The sequence below is a fragment of the Pollicipes pollicipes genome, unplaced genomic scaffold (genome assembly GCF_011947565.3).
Source record: "Pollicipes pollicipes isolate AB1234 unplaced genomic scaffold, Ppol_2.1 Scaffold_3087;HRSCAF=3621_pilon_pilon_pilon, whole genome shotgun sequence".
NCBI lineage: Eukaryota > Metazoa > Arthropoda > Thecostraca > Pollicipedomorpha > Pollicipedidae > Pollicipes > Pollicipes pollicipes.
Genome location: NW_023596225.1, coordinates 5044088 through 5061958, shown reverse-complemented (window position 1 = coordinate 5061958; position 17871 = coordinate 5044088). Strand labels below are relative to the sequence as shown.

The following is a 17871-nucleotide window of genomic DNA, read 5'->3' as shown; positions in this document are numbered from 1 at the left end:
TGTGCGTATCGGGTCGATAATGTAACTATAGCCCACCTTGAACATGTACTTTGGTTTCGATGAGACAAACGTCAACGTTGCTTCTGCTGTGTCGTTCTGTCCGAACCGTGCTCAACTCAACAACACGACGCGCCTGCTGGTGATTTCGGGTGCGAAGTTCGGCAGTGTCATCTTGTCTCTTGTTCCAGACGAGACCCGACACCAGCGCCGCGAGCGGTACGACTCGGAACCACCGACCGACTCTCCACACCGGCAGCCGTGGCCGGCGGCGGCGCCCGCCGCGGCCGAGGGCACCCCGCGTCGGCGAGTCGCTGCCGGCGGCGCGGCGCCCCCTGGCGGCCCCGCCGGCGGCCCGCCGCCTGCGGGACGCGTGGTGGACGAGGCGGCGCGGCCGAGAGCGGTGGCGGAGAGCGCCGGACCGCCGGTGGACGGCGCCGCGCAGCTGCTGGCGATGCTGGGCTCGCGCGCGGCCGAGCCGGGGTCGGGGCCGGGGCCGGGTCGGCGCCGCGTACCCGGCACCCACCGAGCCGAGAGTCTGGAGCGGCTGCAGGCGCGGCCGCCGCCGCCCGGACCGCCAGCAGGGCCGCCGGCCGGACCGCCGCCTGGACCGCTGCCCGGACCGCCGCCTGGACCGCCGGCCGGACCGCCGCCTGGACCGCTGCCTGGACCGCCGCCGGGCTTCGCGCCGCCCGACCCGGCGCGCGCGCTGCTGGCGCAGCTGCAGCAGCCCTGGGCGCAGCCGCACCCAGTGCTGGCGCAGCTGCGCGGCCAGCTGCTGCTGCAGCCGCCGGTGGTCGCGCCGCCCGTCCATCTGATGCCGCCGCAGCAGCTGGACATGGCGCGCGCGCAGTATCAGCAACTGCTGCTCCAGCTGCAGGGCAGCGCATGGCCAGCGTCGGACGCGCCCGGCGCGCCGCCAGGAGCGGCCCCACCGGCCGACACGAACGGCGGCCGCCTCCCGCGCAGCCCCTGAGCAGCGCCGCCCTGTTCTGAACCGCGCTGCGCCGCACCGCTTCGTCACAGTACAACGGGCCCCGCCGGGCCCAGTCGGGCTGCGTGATTGTGAGCTGCCGTTGTGACGGGCTCACGTCTGTCCAACACGATCTTAGTTGCTGTGTTGTGCATCAGGTTCTTTACTTTTTAGCCGTTTTAGACGTTGAGGTGGACGCTGTATGTATCGGCGTGTCCGCTGACTTTTATTTAAACCTACGAGTGGGGATGTGAATTTGCCACCCGTTTTTACTGCCGCAACTTTTTACAACGTTGTTGTTTTTCGTATTCCCGCCAGTCACATGGTCGGGCTTGTGATCTCTTTGTATTTCGCATGACACTGGGCTGGGCCTGAACCTCAGCAATACACAGCAGGTCACGGGAACTACTCTGTTAATAGGCTGTCGACACTACGGCGGGAATCGTGGCAGCCACTGACGATATCAGACCCCGGCTTTTAAGTCCTGCATGGTCCACGGCGCTACAATACCGGGGTGTGGCCTGAAGCGGCCTCCGAAGCCTGTTCAGAAGCCGCTGCTGACGCTTCTGAAGGCTTCTCTAGCGTTGCAGAAGCCTCTGGAAGCCTTTCTTCAAGTCATGGGAAGCCACCGTGAAAGTTGCTGCTGACGCGTCTCCTGAAGCCGTCCCTGAAGCTGATCACGCGAAGCCTTCCCTGCAGGGTCCTGAAGCCGCTTCTGAAGAGCGTCCTGGATCTACTCCCGAAGCCTCTCCCGAGTCCTCCCCGACTCCGTCTCTGAAGGTTCTCGTGCAGCCGCCCGACCGTCCGCCCGCCTCGGCCGGGTCGCTAGTAGCCGCCGGCGCCGCCGGCGCCGCCAGGGGCGCGGCAGTCGAGCTGCGCCAGCTCCGCCACGTGGCGCGGGGCGACGTCGTGCCGCCGCTGGCCGGTGGCCGCCTCCACGCAGTGACACTGGCTGCCGAGGCACTGGCGCAGCTCGTAGTCGCCGCGGGCGTCGCAGCGGACCGTCAGGCCGCGCGTGTGGCTTCGCTGCACCTCGAACTCGCGCCGCGCGCAGTCTGTCGGAGCAGGCGGCACGGTCAGCCAGGCTTTGGGTCGCGGCGTGCTGCGGGGACGAACAGTGCCAGCACCATTACAGCGCCGTTGTGATGAACCTCTGTCGTCATCTACATTAGCTATGCTTGGGGGTTGACCTCGAGCACGACAGTTCACGAGTGCGGGCTTATAGATAACAATAAGCAATATCGTGGTTCATTGTTGCTTAAACAGTGGTCAACATTTTGAAGCGTTATCACACGAACCGCTGAATATCCAATGTCCGCGGCTGAAGAGCACACAGGCTGACGCAACCTGAGGGACAGACACTTTCATAGCAGCCAGCTGCATGAGAGCGATGCTCGCGCGTGCGGTCGTATTACGTGTGTTGGGCTTCCTAGTCCGCGGGGTAAATAAGGTAACCACAGATGAAAATAGGCTCTGAAGGTTGACAGTTCGTCAATTTCCAATCGTGTATCATCATTGCAAATTTTTTCTCGATAAAATTATATCTCCACCTGGTCCATCCATTGCATGAGATGCACAAGGTACTACACCCGAATGAAAGAGAATTTGGTAATTGAATCTCACCAGCTATCCTGAGCTTACCACATGATCTTCAATGTACGCTTATTTACCCGCGGCGGACATCCCACGATGTGCGCTTCTCTAACAAAGACTGCGACCAGACAACCCGCCTGCGGCAAACAGCGTCACAACCCCACCGCCCTCCCCTACCATCAGCGCCGCCACCACCACCGCCGCCGCCGCCGCCGCTGCCCCGACGCCGCACTCACGGCAGGTGGCGCCGTCCTCGGCGCGCGACTGGTACTGCTCCAGCTGGCTGCCATCGGGAGCGGCGCAGAAGCAGGCCCCGCCGTGGCACTGGCGTGCCGCGTACCGGCCGTTCCGGTCACACTTGGGCTGGCGGCCGGTGCCGGCCAGCCGGCGGAAGGCGTCGTCGCAGGGCCGGTCGGCGCCCAGCAGGGGCTCGGAGCGGCCGGCCGCTAGCCGCGACCCCGTCACCGTGTCCACCTGACGGCGCGGCGCGAGAGGTCAGGCCGGCCCACAGGCCCACCCGACGCCTGAGTGCTGCCGGGGCTGTCCGCGAGGTGGAGGCGTCTGAACAGCGAGCATCTGCGTGTCTGAGACCTGAATCGTCAGTCCAATCCCAGGGTCTTCTCAATATTTTCGTCCCATCATTCCTCCATTCCTCCATCATTCCGCTCCATCATCCCTCCTGTCATCCTCCGCCCTCGCCCCCTCCATGTCATAGATCCATCGGCGAATCTCGCCTCTGCATTGGCACCATCATCAGCTACCGCACGAACCTCGTAGCAGTCTGATCCGGTGCACTGCTGCGGCTGGTAGTTTCCAAGTCTGTCGCAGCGCACCGACCGTCCCAGCAGACGCTGGCGGCGCAGCTCCCACTCGCGGCGAGCGCAGTTGCAGTGCATCTGCGTCGCGCTGGTCACGTGCGCCGTGTACCCCTCCAACGGTTTGTTGTTCGGATCCACGCAGAGACACTGGCTGCCCTGGAGGTGAACAGCGCGACGTTGGTGTGTGCTCCGGTTGTGCCGTGAGTGCTTTGAGACCGCTGGTGGGGAGTGCGCTCAAATGTGATGTTGAGTTCAGGGAATTGCGTGCTTCGGCGAAGGATGTGTCGAAGTTAATTTCCATCCATTTCGTCCCATCGCGTTGCGTCTAGATCAAACTCGCCAGCTACCGCCATACAGTCACGTGAATCGGTCAACTCTGGAGAGAGACAGCTGTTTGGAACGTTATTCGGGCCTGCAGAGTTGATGGGGTTGATGGATGGCGTCTCCAATGTCCGCCTCCAAGCCGTCTCAGCGGGGCGTGACTCCAATATAATGTTCCGTAGCCGCAATGCGATTGGGTCGAGTTCGGCAGCGTTTCCGCCGCTCACACACGCCAAAGCCGCGGCGCCGAGGCTCCGCGGCGGCCGCTCCCTGTCGGCATCGCACCCACCTGACACTGTTTAGGGGAGTACTGCCCATAGATGTCACAGGCGGGGGCGGCGGCTCCGACCAGTCCGCTGGCTTCGCGCCGCTGGGCCTCGTCCCAGCACCTGTGGTTAGCGCCGAGCGGGGCGCACAGCTGCTCCAGCCGCTCCGACTCCGACACGTGTACGTCCTGCGGGCGCCAGTCACGCGGCCTGGTCACACCGGCGGTGATCGTGCCGCGGGGTGACGTGTCACGTCGCCGAACGTGATTTGTCACGTGGTGACGCGGCCGAGCATGCGATGGCGTGGCATGGAGAGAAAAGAGGGCGATGGAAGTCTTTCTTAGGAACTGCGCCAGCAGTTGAACAGGCGTCAACAGTCAGCAAATGGCAAGAAATATCATGCATCGGCGTTGTGATTATAGTCGTCACCGATTAAATGTATCTTTGAGATATGGGATACCGGGCCACAACAGGCTACCACACGCAAGGAGGCCGAACACTGATCTGAGGTCTACGTCGCCACTCCTTGTCACTACATCAGGCCGCTAACATATGATAGCCAGATGGTCTGCATTGTCACTTCTGGCAATGGGCCGGCTACGGTCAGTACCAATGACATAAGTCAGCCTTTAGCCCACAATGCGGGCCCCACTCCGTCTCTGGTCCACATCACTGGCATCAGTCCGTCTGCATGACTCACAGCAGGTACTGGTTTCAGCCTGTTTCTGGTCTACAGCACTGGTTCCAGTCCGTCCTGGTCCGCAACACTGGTTTCAGTCCTACTCTGGTCCGCAACACCAGTTTCAGTCCGTCTCTGTTCCACAACACTAGATTTAGTCCGTCTCTGGTCCACAGCACTGGACTCAGTCCGTCTCTGGTCCACAGCACTGGCGTCAGTCCGTCTCTGGTCCACAGCACTGGCCTCAGTCCGTCTCCGGTCCACAGCACTCGCCTCAGTCCGTCTCTGGTCCACAGCACTGGCCTCAGTCCGTCTCTGGTCCACAGCACTGGCCTCAGTCCGTCTCAGGTCCGCAGCACTGGCCTCAGCCCGTCTCTGGTCTACAGCACTGGCCTCAGTCCGTCTCTGGTCCACAGCACTGGCCTCAGTCCGTCTCTGGTCCACAGCACTGGCCCCAGTCCGTCTCTGGTCCACAGCACTGGCCTCAGTCCGTCTCTGGTCCACAGCACTGGCCTCAGTCCGTCTTTGGTCCACAGCACTGGCCTCAGTCCGTCTCTGGTCTACAGTGCCTACCTCGGCGCCTGGCTTCCTCTCGCCGGTCAGGTGGTCCACGCAGTAGCAGACGGAGCCGGTGCACTGGTGACTGTGGAAGTTTCCCAGCTCGTTGCAGGTGACTCGGGTGCCAGCCTGGCCGCTGAGGTTCACCTCGTACTTCAGGCGGACACAACCTGTCAAGCAGCATCCCTGAGCTCCCTGCGTGACGCTGCACGGTGGTTTGTGCCGTGAAGGCAAATGGTAGGAAGGTCCGTGTTGCAATTCGAGCCCGTTGCGCATAATCTTTTCTGCAACTCTCGGAAACGACGTGATTATTGCGATAGCTGCCTTCTCAATGGATCTCAAGAAAAAAACTGGCTAAAATGTTTCGGTGCCAAGAAGAGTTTGATATGCTGCCTTGCCCGCGATAAGCTGGTCACGTTGTACTGACCGCAACGGCTTGCATTTCATGATATGATAGAATACAATATGCTCGCTTTCCCTGAGACCTGGTTCGACCTACTAGTTCGTCTCGTTAGCCACAGTGCTAACCTTGCCGATGTGCTCGGCTCTGGCCGCCGAGTCCACTCACCACAGTGCATGTCCTGGGCGTCCCACAGATTCCTCTCGTATCCCTCGACGGTGTTGCCCTCCGGATCCACGCAGTTGCACTTCGACCCCTGGTGGGCAGCGTCACAAGCACATGGAGTGACACTGTCAGTGTTTGCGCGTAAATTACTGAAAGTTAAAGGCGCTTCTGCTTGACGTTTTCAAGCCTCAAAGCCTTCCTGCTTTGCATCTCGTGCTGCCCGCAGCTGGAGGTGCGCGACCCGTCACACCTCGAACCTTTCACAACATGATGTATCTCACGCCGTACGTACTCTCCCCGCGTGACCACCCCTCCCCTTCCCCTTCTCACGTCACTGCGTACCTTGCACTGTTTGGGCCGGTATCTGCCGGAACGGTCGCAGTCGGGCAGGCTTAAACCAGACAGCTGGGCGCCGCCCGTGTCCATGTGCTGCATCAGGCGCGTGCGCTCGTTCCAGCAGGGCGTGTTGCCACCCAGAAGCACCGGGCCGCTTCCGGAGGAAGCCCCGAGCAAACCGAAGCCCGGACGACCGGAGTGGCCAGAGCCGGAGCCGCCCGACTGGCCCGGACGGCCGGAGTGACCAGAGCCAGAGCCGCCCGACTGGCCCGGACGGCCGGAGTGACCAGAGCCAGAGCCGCCCGACTGGCCCGGACGGCCGGAGTGACCAGAGCCAGAGCCGCCCGACTGGCCCGGACGGCCGGAGTGACCAGAGCCAGAGCCGCCCGACTGGCCCGGACGGCCGGAGTGACCAGAGCCGGAGCCGCCCGACTGGCCCGGACGGCCGGAGTGACCAGAGCCGGAGCCGCCCGACTGACCGGGACGGCCGGAGTGACCAGAGCCGGAGCCGCCCGACTGGCCTGGGCGGCCAGATTGGCCAGAGCCAGAGCCACCCGACTGGCCGGGACGGCCGGAGTGACCGGAGCCAGAGCCGCCACTAGAGCCGAGCAGTCCCGAGCCAGAGCCGCCGGCGCTGACGACGAGTCCTGTCCGCTCCAGGCAGTTGAGGCTGTCCGACTGCGAGATGTGGACGGTGGACGCGTCCACCGGGGCGCCGGTCTGCGGATTGACGCAGTAGCACTGCGAGCCGAGACACTGGCGACGCTCGAAGTTGCCGAGCTCGTCGCAGCTGGCCGAGATGCCGATCAGACTCAGCGAGCTGACCTCGTGCCGCCGCCGGGCGCATACTGTCGGCAGAGCTCGCCGTTAGCTGGAGACGTTCGTGTGATCACGTCAGGTCGAGAGCTGCGTTATGACGTCATGATTCGGCTGCGCTGGACCCAAAACTACGAGTGACTACGAGGGGAAGCGCGGAGCGCGGTGTGAACGGACATAATCACCGCGTGCGGGTGACAGGCGCGCCAGACGAGCCGCCCATCGAGCGTGGGGCGTATGCGCCCGACTCTGCTGTGGCGGGTTCAGGCCGGCGGCGTGAAGAACTCACCGCATGTCATGGCATCGGCGCGCCACCTGTCGACCGAGTAGGCCTCGAGCCTGCGGCCTGCGGGGTCCACGCAGTAGCACTGCGAGCCGGAGCACTGCTTGGGCTGGTGGCGACCCGACCTGTCGCATTCGGGCATCTCCAGACCAGCGATGGGATGCTGGGCTTCCCGGAGGCGGCGCTCGGCGCGCCGGCGCGCGTCCCAGCAGGGCTGCTGGCCGCCGAGCAGCGGCTGGCCAGCAGGGCCGCCGCCGCACGCCAGGCTGGCTAGCTCGCCCACGTGCACCGTCGCGCCGCCGCTCGGTGCGCCAGTGGCCGGGTCGACGCAGTAGCAGGTGCTGCCCTCGCACTGGCTTGTGTGGAAGCCCCCGAAGCGGTCGCAGGTGACATGGCGGCCCAGGCCGTCCTGGGACAGCTCCCACGCGCGGCGGGCGCACCCTGGCGGCACGGCGCGACCGTCAGCCGCGCCCGGCTGCGAGCGATGGAGATGCACGGGATTCGCGTACGAGGGGATGAGGCCCACGACCGAGCTGCTTGAGTGATGGGATCCCTGGAGCCAGCCATCGGTGCTACCCCGGTGACCCCGACACCTGACCACCCTACTAGCTCAGAACTAACTATCGACTATCAGTTCTGTTAACGATCAAAGCCATCAGTTTGATTGTGAGATCGGCAAGAATGCGGAAGTCTCATCTCATTGCGCGTGCTCAGCGACCAGGCGTCAACAATCTTGCATCGGCCCGGATTTTGAGCACGTCTTTAAGCCGCGCCCGGTGCGGCGGCGGACCCTCACTCACGGCAGGACATCTGCTGGCGGTTCTGAATTGGCTGGTCGTAGCCCTCCAGGCGCTCGCCGTTCGGGCTGACGCAGTAGCAGAGCGAGCCGGTGCACTGGAGCGCGGCGAACTTCCCGTCGCGGTCGCACTCGGGCTCCTGGTAGCCGGGCGGCTGAGGCCGGCCGCCGAGCCGGCCGCGCATCTGCCGGCGGCGGTCGTCGCAGGGCCGCTCACCGCCCAGCAGGCGGCGGCGGTGCGCGGCGCAGTCGAGCCCGGCCAGCTGGCCGATGTGCGTCTCCGAGGCGGGGATCTGCTCGCCGGTCACCGGCAGCACGCAGTGGCACACGGAGCCCACGCACTGGTGCGCCGCGAAGTTGCCGCGCTCGTCGCAGTTGACGCTGAGCCCCAGCAGGCCGTCGCGGTGCAGCTCCCACTCGCGGCGCGCGCACAGGCAGCCCATGTCGACGCTGCGGCCGCGCGGCTGCCGATAGCTGCCGAGCGAGACGCCGTACGGGTCCACGCACGTGCACTCGGACCCCTGCCGGAGACGGCAGTGCGGGCCGTGAGGGGCGAGGCAGGGGAAGGGGGCCGGCAGAGGCGCGGCGGTCGCAACGGTGATGGTCAAGAGCAAGAGGATGTGGCGCCAGGACGCCGGCAGGCGGCGACGGAGCGAGCGCATCTCTCGGCACGTCTGGTCAGGTCTCGGGCGGAGCTGCTGATTTTGTTTGAAAAGATGAATTCATCACTTTGCAATGCTACGTTGGTCTATTTCTTACGCAGCCTGTGACATTGCGTTGAACATCTGTGGCTTTAAGTTGTGTTGTCGCATTGTGAAGGCGTGGTGCACGGGGGGCACTTGTATTGCAAGTGACAAACCAGTGAAAGCAATATGGCACAGCATGCGATGCGATGAGTTTGGTTGCGGCGGTTTCCAAGCAACACAATACGGCGCAGTGTATTCCGCTTCAAGGGCGACTGTCCGTTGTACAGACGCCGGACCACCGCCTGTCCTGGCGCCGTTACCTTGCACTGTTTGGGGTGGTATTTGCCGGCCCTGTCGCACTGCGGCTTGTGAGCGCCGAGCAGCGGCGTCTGCCGCACCATGTGCCGCTTCAGCGCGTCCCAGCAGGGCGTCTGGCCGCCCAGCAGCGGCCGGTCGGTCTGCGGATCACCGGCGCCGGTCAGCGGCGCGTCACAGTCACCAGTGCACACACCAGTCTTACACGGGCGGCGAATCACCGGTGCCAGTCAGAGTCGTGTCAGTCACTAGTGCACGAATCCGTCTTACACGGGCGGCGGATCACCGGTGCCAGTCAGAGTCGTGTCAGTCACTAGTGCACGAATCCGTCTTACACGGGCGGCGGATCAGGCGGCTGCCTCGCAATGCTTTGCACAATTCAACGTTTTCTCTATGACGGAGCATGGAAAGGAACAAGTTTCCCCATGTCCCGTTACCTCAGAGGTTCGGCTGTCACCGCTGCCCTACACTCAACATATCAGAAATAGGTGCTTTTGAAGGCGTGAGAAAAGTGAGCATGAAAATTCTGACATTTCCAATTATACGAAAAGTCGATTTTGTATTTACAATGGCAAATGATTTTGGTGATATTTGACCCTCGCCTCGGTGAGGTTTCCACGCGTACTGCTGCCTGTCGCCGCTGATAGCATGCGCAAAATACAGGCGATGGTTTGTTTCCCCCTCACAGTACCAGTTCGAAGGCAGTTCGTGGTTATGAACTGGCCACTAAGAGCATCGTAAAGCATTCAATCTGGAAACCCTTCCCAACAAGTAACAGCAACTCCCTTCATACTATTTCGGTGTCATCGAAATGAGAAGACGGCTGCGGTTGCCGTTAGGCTTCGAGAAGCGCTCGGCGAAGCAGGTGGGGTCGTCAGCACAGCCAACGCAGTCCAGCACCATAGCAACGCTCCGACCCATCCCAGACGGCCACGCTCGCCCGCGCTCACCCGCCAACCCCGCGCGGGGGCAGGCGACCGGGCGCACCTGTTGGCTGCGGTCGCAACTGAGCGTATCCAGCTGGTGGATGGCCACCTGGCGGCTGCCGTGGCGTTTCTCGCCGGTGACGGGGTCGGCGCAGTGGCACACGGAGCCCGTGCACTGCTTCAGCTCGTAGTCGCCGTGCTGGTCGCAGTTGAGGGTGACGCCGACGAGCCCGCCCTCGGTGATCTCGTGCAGTCGCCGGGCGCAGCCTGCCACACACAACGCCCACCGCTGAGGCGTCTGGCCACCCGCCCCAAACGGGCCGCTCTAGCGGCGCGGCGTCGCCGATTGGATAAAACTATCGTGACGTCTCAGTTATTGCAATCCACAGCGAGATCAAACGCACGGCGGGCAAGGCGCTGACTCCAGTCACGCCGCGCTCTCATCAGCGCCGACCGGCGGCATCCTACCCGCTTCCTCCCGCCCCGTCTCGGCCGGCCCCGCCAGCACGCCCTCCACAGCTGGCTGCCGGCCCGAGCGCAGCCTCACCGCAGAAGATCTGCCTGGCGCGCGGCGCCGCCCGGTACGCCTGGAGCCGGCGGCCTGCCGGCGTGACGCAGTAACACTCGGAGCCGCGGCACTGCTTCGGGTGGAAGCGCCCCATGCGGTCGCAGGCGGGCGGCTCGGCGCCGAGCAGACCCGAGCTGGACGCCTCGTGGCGCTGCAGCTCGTCCCAGCAGGGCGTGTCGCCGCCCAGCGCCGCCTGCTGGCCGGGTCAGCAGCGGTCAAAACGGGTCAGACGGTGGTGGTCGGATGAGCGATCGGCAACGGTTGGGGAAACGGTCGGTGGTAGTGGAGGCCAAACAGTAGCAGAGCTGAGGCAAGTTTAAGCAGTTGTAGTGGCAGGGTGTAGTTTACCGCTGGTTAACTAATGACAGAAAACAAGCAGCTGCGTTCCGAGGCCGGCCACCGAACAGTCAGCAGAGCACATGTGTCCGGTCGGCGATGGCTGGACGAACGGTCAGTGGTGGTCAGTAACGGTCAGATGCCCTGTCCGCGTTGACTGGCGGTGGTCATGCCAGGTCAGCGATGGTTCGGTTTTACTATCAGAGATGACAAGCGCAGCTTAAGCGAACGGCCAGCGGCAAGTAGAAGTGGTCGAATGCTCGGTGTTTTAATTTAATAATGTAATTAAACTTTAAATACGTTAATTGCATTTAATAATGTAATTAACGCGCAGACAGTCATCAGCGGTGAGCAGGGGTCGGCGGGCTCCTCAGCCAGTGAGGCTACCCTTCCGGGCCGTACCTGCCGGTCGTCGGTGGCCCGGTACGGCTCGCCGCCGGTCGCGGTGTTGCAGTCGAGCGAGGCCGCCTGGCTCACGTGCACATCCCGGCTGCGCGCCAGCCGAGAACCCGTGCGCACGTTGACGCAGTAGCACGACGAGCCGACGCACTGGCGCGGGCTGAAGTTGCCCTGCGCGTCGCAAGTGACGGCCTCGCCGCCCAGCCGGCCGGCCCGCTCCGACCGCTGGCGCGCGCAGGCTGCCGAGACGCGGACGTCAGGCGACGCGGACACGTGGGGACATGGGGAGGGGGAGTCAGAAGGCGAGGACGCGCAGGGACGCGGGTAGGAGGTGTCAGACGCGGGAGACGCGGGGAGGAGTTAGTCAGGGCGAACACGCGGGGATACGGGAGGAGAAGTAAGACGGCGCGGCCATGCGGAGACATGGGAGGAGGGGTAAGACGGGACGGACACGGGAGATACGGGGAGGAGTTAGGTGGGGCGGAGACGCGGAGGCACAGGGAGGAGGAGTCAGATGGCGCGGACACGCAGAGACACCTGGAGTAAGATGGGGCGGATACGCGGAGACACGGCCCGGGCAGCGGGAGTGTTGGCACCACGGGAAAGACACCAGGAGTAAGATGGGGCGGATACACGGAGACACGGCCCGAGCAGCGGGAGTGTTGGCACCACGGGAAAGACACCAGGAGTAAGATGGGACGGATACGCGGAGGCACGGCCCCGGCAGCGGGAGTGTTGACACCGCAGGAAAAACACCAGGAGTAAGATGAGGCGGATACGCGGAGGCACGGCCCCGGCAGCGGGAGTGTTGGCACCACGGTAAACTTATGAGAAGGTAGGCTGGGGAGGGGTGGGGTCATCAGGCGGTGCGGTTGCGCGGAGACAATGAGAGGAGTCCATCAGACGGAGAGAGGCATGAATGCAGAGGCTTTGGATGGCGGGCTTGGCAGGACAGGGAAGCTTTCAGAGACACGGGCTGATCAGAGAAGTGTCATACACCATCCAGGGACTCCTCCCCGCACTTAACACTGTCAGGCGAACTCAAGGATCTGGCCAGTCCGTGTCTCTGCGTGTCTCCTTGCCTCACCAGGCCCGGTATCCCCAGCCTGCGCCACAATGGTGCCATTCCGAACGTAAACACGTTCAGAGTAGAAATAAACACGGCTGAAGATCTGACCCAGCGGTGCTTCAGCAACTGGCGATCGCTTTAACAGACGCCACTACACGTCATTGATTACAGAGGCTCCCATACTGACGAGACACATGAACACGCTGACAAACACAGCGCCAGCTCCAGCCAAAAAACGTCGATGAATTGTTTCAGATCAAGTTGCATGGTGGCGTAAGCAGTTGTTGAGATTATTTACACTGCAACTTCACTTACTGACCGAAGTGACGAGAGCAAAGCGCCGCGAAACTGGCAGCTGCCAATGAGCGCACTAGGGAGCAACTCGTTACAGTTCCCGTATTTCTGACTCCCGTTCTCGGAATTGTTGGCGATTGACGCGTAGGGAAGACAAGAAGTGGTGCGGCTGGGATGGCGTCACTGTTTGCCCTGCTGTTCTCCGCTGCGTTGAGAGAAGGCAGTGATTGGCTAGACAAGTTCTTGTTTCTGCGTCAGGATGTTTGAGTTGTGTAATATGCATAGCATTTATTGGCCATGGACTGCTTCCGTTAACTAAACTGCATCTCCCTAAAAAACTAAACTGTTTTGGAGGGAGATGCAGTCTCATGGCCGCCTTGACATGTACCTTTGGCAAAGAGCTCAATTTGTTTGTTTGTTGATTCGTGTGCTTCACTTTGTTTCATATGGTATTTGATTTAAGAATTAACTGGTACGGGGAAAGATCACTGAGTTCATATTATGCATATCCATGGCAGATATCAGACGTCATTTTTACTTGGATTGCACCAGTGCCATTTACAGTGAGCTCCAAATAAAACATCTGACCTATTTTTTTATTTTCGTTTTTCTCTTTTTCAACAGAAGAAATCTTCTTCATAGGAAGTTAACATCAAAATAAAACATGCGTTTTAGTGCCGGTGTGCCTCTTAGGTTGCATTGAATCAAGACGCAAATATAGATTCGTTGTTAGACTGGACATAAGCTTTCAGATGTCGTAAAATGCGTTTGTCGTGTCATGTCTGGTTGAATATTATGCATTCGTCATATTATGTCTGAGGGGACGTGCTCCAGGAAAACGAAAGGCAGGCGCTGGGACCCTCCGGTGAAATGCGGTCCCAAACCGCTATGCACACACATTGTTATCAGTGACTGGTATGACCAGCAAACCATGTTTCTGGTAACCGGTGACCCGTGTGACCAGTGACCGGGTGACCGGTAACCGATGACCGTATGATTAGTGACCGTGTGACCATGTGGCCAGTAACCAAGTGACCCGTGGCCTTGTAACCGATGATCGTGTAACCGGTGACCACGTGATCTTGTGACCGGGTGACTGGTGACCGGATGACTGGTGACTGGCGACTGGCGACTGGTGACTGGTGACTGTTGACTGGTGGCCATGCGGCCGGGTGATCGGTGACCGTTGACCGATAGCCAGTTGACCGGGTGACCGTATGACTCTGTGACCGTGTGGTCCGTGGCGTGTGACCGGTGACCGAGTGACCGGATGACCATGTGACCATGTGACCGCGTGACTGGTGACCGGCGACCGGGACACGCACCGCAGGAGATCTGGTGTGCCTGGTGGCGGCCGACGGCGGCGTACTCCTCCAGCTGCCGGCCGTTACGGTCTACGCAGAAGCACTGCGAGCCGCGACACTGCTGCGGCGCGAACGCCCCGCTCCGGTCGCACTCGTGCTGCGGCTGGCCCGGCTCCGGCGAGAGGCCCTGCTGCTGCCGCTTCGCGTCGAAGCACGGCGTGTTGGAGCCGTAGCCGGAGCTCAGCACGGTGGGCACGCCGAGCACGGCGAGCACGGCCAGCGCCGCCCATCCGCTCGCCATGGCGTGGTCTGGAACGGGTGGCAGAGTTGGTGGCGGGGCTGGAGCTGCCAGTTGGGTGTGGTCGGGCCACGTGGTGAGAGAGGGATGGGGCGCTCTGGGTTGGATGGGCGGTTATCGCTTGTGTATGCTGGTGGGGTGCTGCGGAGTGGCTGCAGACCAGACACCGCTGCGCTCTTGTTTATGGAAATAAATGATGAATACAGGCCAAGACTTAACTTGGGACTTAATCTTTTACTTAATCTTCTTAAGACGTGAACTTTCAGCTGGGACCACGCATTAATCTACTCATGAGATTTTACCAGCCATTTTTTCCTTTGTCTCTCTCTTGAACCACTGACCACTTCGTGAATCCGTATGAAAGTGATAGCGTTGAATTTCGCGGACGACCTAAACATACATAATGTGGTTACCTTGAGATCACGGATGACGGCAAATATAGGCCAAATCGCAAGGTAACTTCTGATGTTAAGATCACTTATAATTTTTTGGTAAGAGCAGTTTCAATCAGGGTCTAAATTTGGCAAAATTAGTTGGGGGGGGGGGCAAACAGTGAAAAATGAAAAAGGTGAAAACCGACCAAAACGTCGTCCAATTTCGGCGCACGAATTTACATGTTTGAAGTTTCTTTTACCACATTTGCATTTTGTTGAACTTATCAATGGCAGTACATAAATGATGCATGAAAATTACTGCAAATGACATTCGCCACGTGGTCATACATCGTGTGTGTAGCATCCTTGGAATGGTGGAAACTGTTACATAACGAACCGAAAAACCCATTCGGCATTGTGCTGATTTTTATCACATTTTGCTCTTAAGAGTTTCATGACAGAAGAATAGTTAAGGTCCGCACGCACGACTCAGCAAGCACGCATGAGCGTCACCGCGCAACAATACGCCCAAATACAAGACAACAGAGCAGGCGGGCATGCGCGACAGCGCACAGCAGTAAACCCAAACGCAACACAGACATGGATGAAACTTCGCGGGTACCAGAAGGCAAGAGGATGTAGACTTGCGCGGCGGTAAATCCATCTAATTCCTGCGTTAACCATCACGCACCGTCACGGTCTTCGCTTGATTGGTGATGGATGTGTCGGCAAATAATGTCGGACAGTGCAGGGCAGCAACCGTGATTGATACTGACAAAACTGGGTTCCGTGGCCTGCCCGTGGCTCGTGCTGCTCTGATCACGTTTGCTCAAAAACCGAAATGATGCATGCTGGTGCAATTCACAGCTCGGGGCGCCTTGCCCCGAGGTAGTTCTGGTGCAAATGTGTGATTTCGCAGCTGTCATAAGTTGTGCTCACACTGTGATTAAGACTGGTTGCCGCCAGGCAACACTGCCAGCGCTCTGCGCTGTGCTTGAGGAGAGTCTTGACGTGGACTGCAGTTTCCGATCTAATCCTTTCGTAGCTTTGGAATGGACTGTGGAAGCTATCAAATTGTTGCTGAGTCGAGGCGAACAAACACAGTTTACAGCGCGCCATTCTTCTTGGAGAGGCGGGCGCTGTTAGCGAACCACCCAAGGCACTGTTCTGTTCGCTTTACTAGGATTTGGTTTGCTTTTGTGCGAAATAATGTATTCTAGAAGAGTTGGGGACGCATCCAGCCTCTCCTCTACTTTTTCTCCTCCCTGGCGGAAGTCCCAAAATGAGGTAGCTCCATCTCTAGATGCGGTCTGCGACTTGGCGACCAGTTCATCTGCCATATTAACAGGAATATAATCAGCCCGTATATGTTAAACTGCTGACAGGCTTCTGGACGGATAATGAAAGTAAACTTCAGAGCTTACATGCAAGCTGTGTAGAGGAACATGACAGTTGCTGAGATGTTCAAACGGCATCTATTGTTGATAGACCTGACAACGTTATCGAACGACCTCGGGAACACACAGATATTTTGACGAGAGCGTTCAATTGCTTTGAAGGGCCTTTGGACTTTGACGTTTTTTCAGTCCACTCAGTCTTTGATCAAAATCATCAAGAAAAACGCATGCCCAAATACAAAAATAGGTTATTTTCTTTCGAAGGAAACATGGCCTTTGCCTTCAGTTATGGTTTTAAGGCTTCACCTTTAACGGATACACCTCCGGCATGCATACCAGTAGCCATGGGACGCCGCCGGACTGTTGAAATTGGACGGGTGAGATTAACACCTCGACGTCGATATCATTCATATTCTAATCGTATGTTCATGATGCCCAGGGAACGAAAAGGGGAGGTGTGACCCTTGCACTGGTCTGACAAAAAATAAGCATTTTCTGGAAACAAACTTAGATCATTAAGCCATGAAGTGTGATAATTTTAAGCCGGTTTTACCGTTTACTTTTCGCTCCTCTCTAAAAGCTCACCGTTGGAGCACTATCACTTTAAGCATGAAACTCGGTTTAAACGTATGCTGCACTGTCTTTCTGCGTACAATCGTGCCTTTGGCACCGTCTGGGTGCAAACCTGCCACACAAAAAAATGAGCCTTGCAGAATAGTCGTGGCGTCTTTGTTTAACTTTATAAAAAAGTGCGCATTTGCAACGATGCCTCATCGACTTGATTTTCCCGGTTTTCCCAGACTCCCTTCCGCAATCATCCGCAAAGGGCAGCAGCCCTTTGCGGATGACAGGTTTCAACCTGTGTGTTCAGTCTTCAAAGTACTTCAACCGTTTCTCTGCATGGACATGTCCGTGTCGCCGTGCACAAGGACTGCAAAGACGACGGGCAAGCTGCTGAGGCTGTCAAACCCATACAACAATACAAAACGCTCTGTCACAGGCTTATCATTAATCAAGTGTCATGGACGAACGACTCATTTGATAAGCTATAAGTTAAAGACTGGCGCCCAGGCGGGCAGCTTATTACTTCAATCATCCTAGATTATTAATTAATTCAAAAAGAACCACAGTTTATCCTAAAAAAACAGGGTTCCTGTTTTTGACTGGTGGGAAGGTGCCTAAGGCCTGGGTGCTACCATGAAATTTCAACAGAAGGCGAAGCTTCTCGTTGGACTTCATGACACGGAATGTCTCACCAATGCTAATGACAATGGGAGCCGTACCATTCGCACACGCACGACTGTCCCCGCCAGGGGGGGGGGGGGGGGAGGGCACCAAGAATGGCTGACGGTCGCCCACATCCAATGTCACAAGGTATTCACAAGCCAAGTCTGGATGGTGCTGTGTGCGAGGTTGGATCTTGTCGCCTACCTGAGATCTCGTAACGATGGAAGAACGAGTCTGCGTCTTGCTGGTGGAGAAGGTGCCCGAAAAGCTGGCGATGTTTGAGCTCACACCCAGCAGGACGGAGGGCTCCTGTAGGAGTGTCTCTCAGACTCCCATCGAATGAAGCCTCCCAGCGCCAGAATAAATAAACGTTCGCGTAATCTAAACAGCGTCCAGGCACCGCCGCTCGGAGGATTTTCCACGTTGGAGGAGAGTCTTCGGAACCGCAGCTATTGGCCAGTTCGAAGAATGTGAGCCGATGGAAAATTGAATCATACCAAGGATTCAAGGATCTTAACAGGATCTGCCCACAAAAACGTCACGGCATATAGGCTAGAGCATTGTTACACGCAAAGTGCGTCGTTATTTGCCGTTCCACCACGCAGTGAAGTACCTAGTAATTTAGCGCAGTACTTTGCGACAGGTTTCTTACGGTAGTGAGCAGTGTATACTACACT

General features: G+C 59.2%; 2 protein-coding genes across 2 annotated transcripts; both read right to left on the bottom strand.

The window, feature by feature from the left end:
• Nucleotides 1-1296: 1296 nt before the first annotated feature.
• On the bottom strand, nt 1297-6387 carry LOC119089508 (thyroglobulin). The gene is made up of 7 exons (XM_037212237.1): nt 6113-6387; nt 5774-5861; nt 5221-5375; nt 3992-4156; nt 3334-3537; nt 2800-3037; nt 1297-2025 (listed from the first exon to the last, which is right to left on the bottom strand). The coding sequence occupies exons 1-7, from the start codon at nt 6203-6205 to the stop codon at nt 1796-1798; spliced, it is 1173 nt and encodes a 390-aa protein (XP_037068132.1). The 5' UTR covers nt 6206-6387; the 3' UTR covers nt 1297-1795.
• On the bottom strand, nt 6205-17518 carry LOC119114963 (thyroglobulin). The gene is made up of 10 exons (XM_037239017.1): nt 17399-17518; nt 13920-14207; nt 11235-11470; nt 10476-10692; nt 9990-10195; nt 9008-9145; nt 8006-8522; nt 7212-7646; nt 6610-6954; nt 6205-6260 (listed from the first exon to the last, which is right to left on the bottom strand). Exons 2-10 carry the CDS (start codon nt 14197-14199, stop codon nt 6205-6207), a joined length of 2430 nt encoding a protein of 809 aa, XP_037094912.1. The 5' UTR covers nt 14200-14207; nt 17399-17518.
• Between the last annotated feature and the right edge of the window lie 353 nt (nt 17519-17871).

What these genes read in the sequence shown, in the direction of transcription:
- LOC119089508 (XM_037212237.1), bottom strand. Translation starts at nt 6,205, where the DNA reads ATGCAGCACATGGACACGGGCGGCGCCCAGCTGTCTGGTTTAAGCCTG. An exon ending in ACCGGCCCAAACAGTGCAAG is followed by an intron (nt 5,862 to 6,112) that starts GTACGCAGTGAC and finishes GCTGCCCACCAG; the next exon opens with GGGTCGAAGTGCAACTGCGT. An exon ending in CCGGATCAGACTGCTACGAG is followed by an intron (nt 3,038 to 3,333) that starts GTTCGTGCGGTA and finishes CCGCGCCGTCAG; the next exon opens with GTGGACACGGTGACGGGGTC.
- LOC119114963 (XM_037239017.1), bottom strand. Translation starts at nt 14,199, where the DNA reads ATGGCGAGCGGATGGGCGGCGCTGGCCGTGCTCGCCGTGCTCGGCGTG. An exon ending in CCGCCAGCAGATGTCCTGCC is followed by an intron (nt 7,647 to 8,005) that starts GTGAGTGAGGGT and finishes CCGTGCCGCCAG; the next exon opens with GGTGCGCCCGCCGCGCGTGG. An exon ending in CGCCGATGCCATGACATGCG is followed by an intron (nt 6,955 to 7,211) that starts GTGAGTTCTTCA and finishes CTCTGCCGACAG; the next exon opens with TATGCGCCCGGCGGCGGCAC.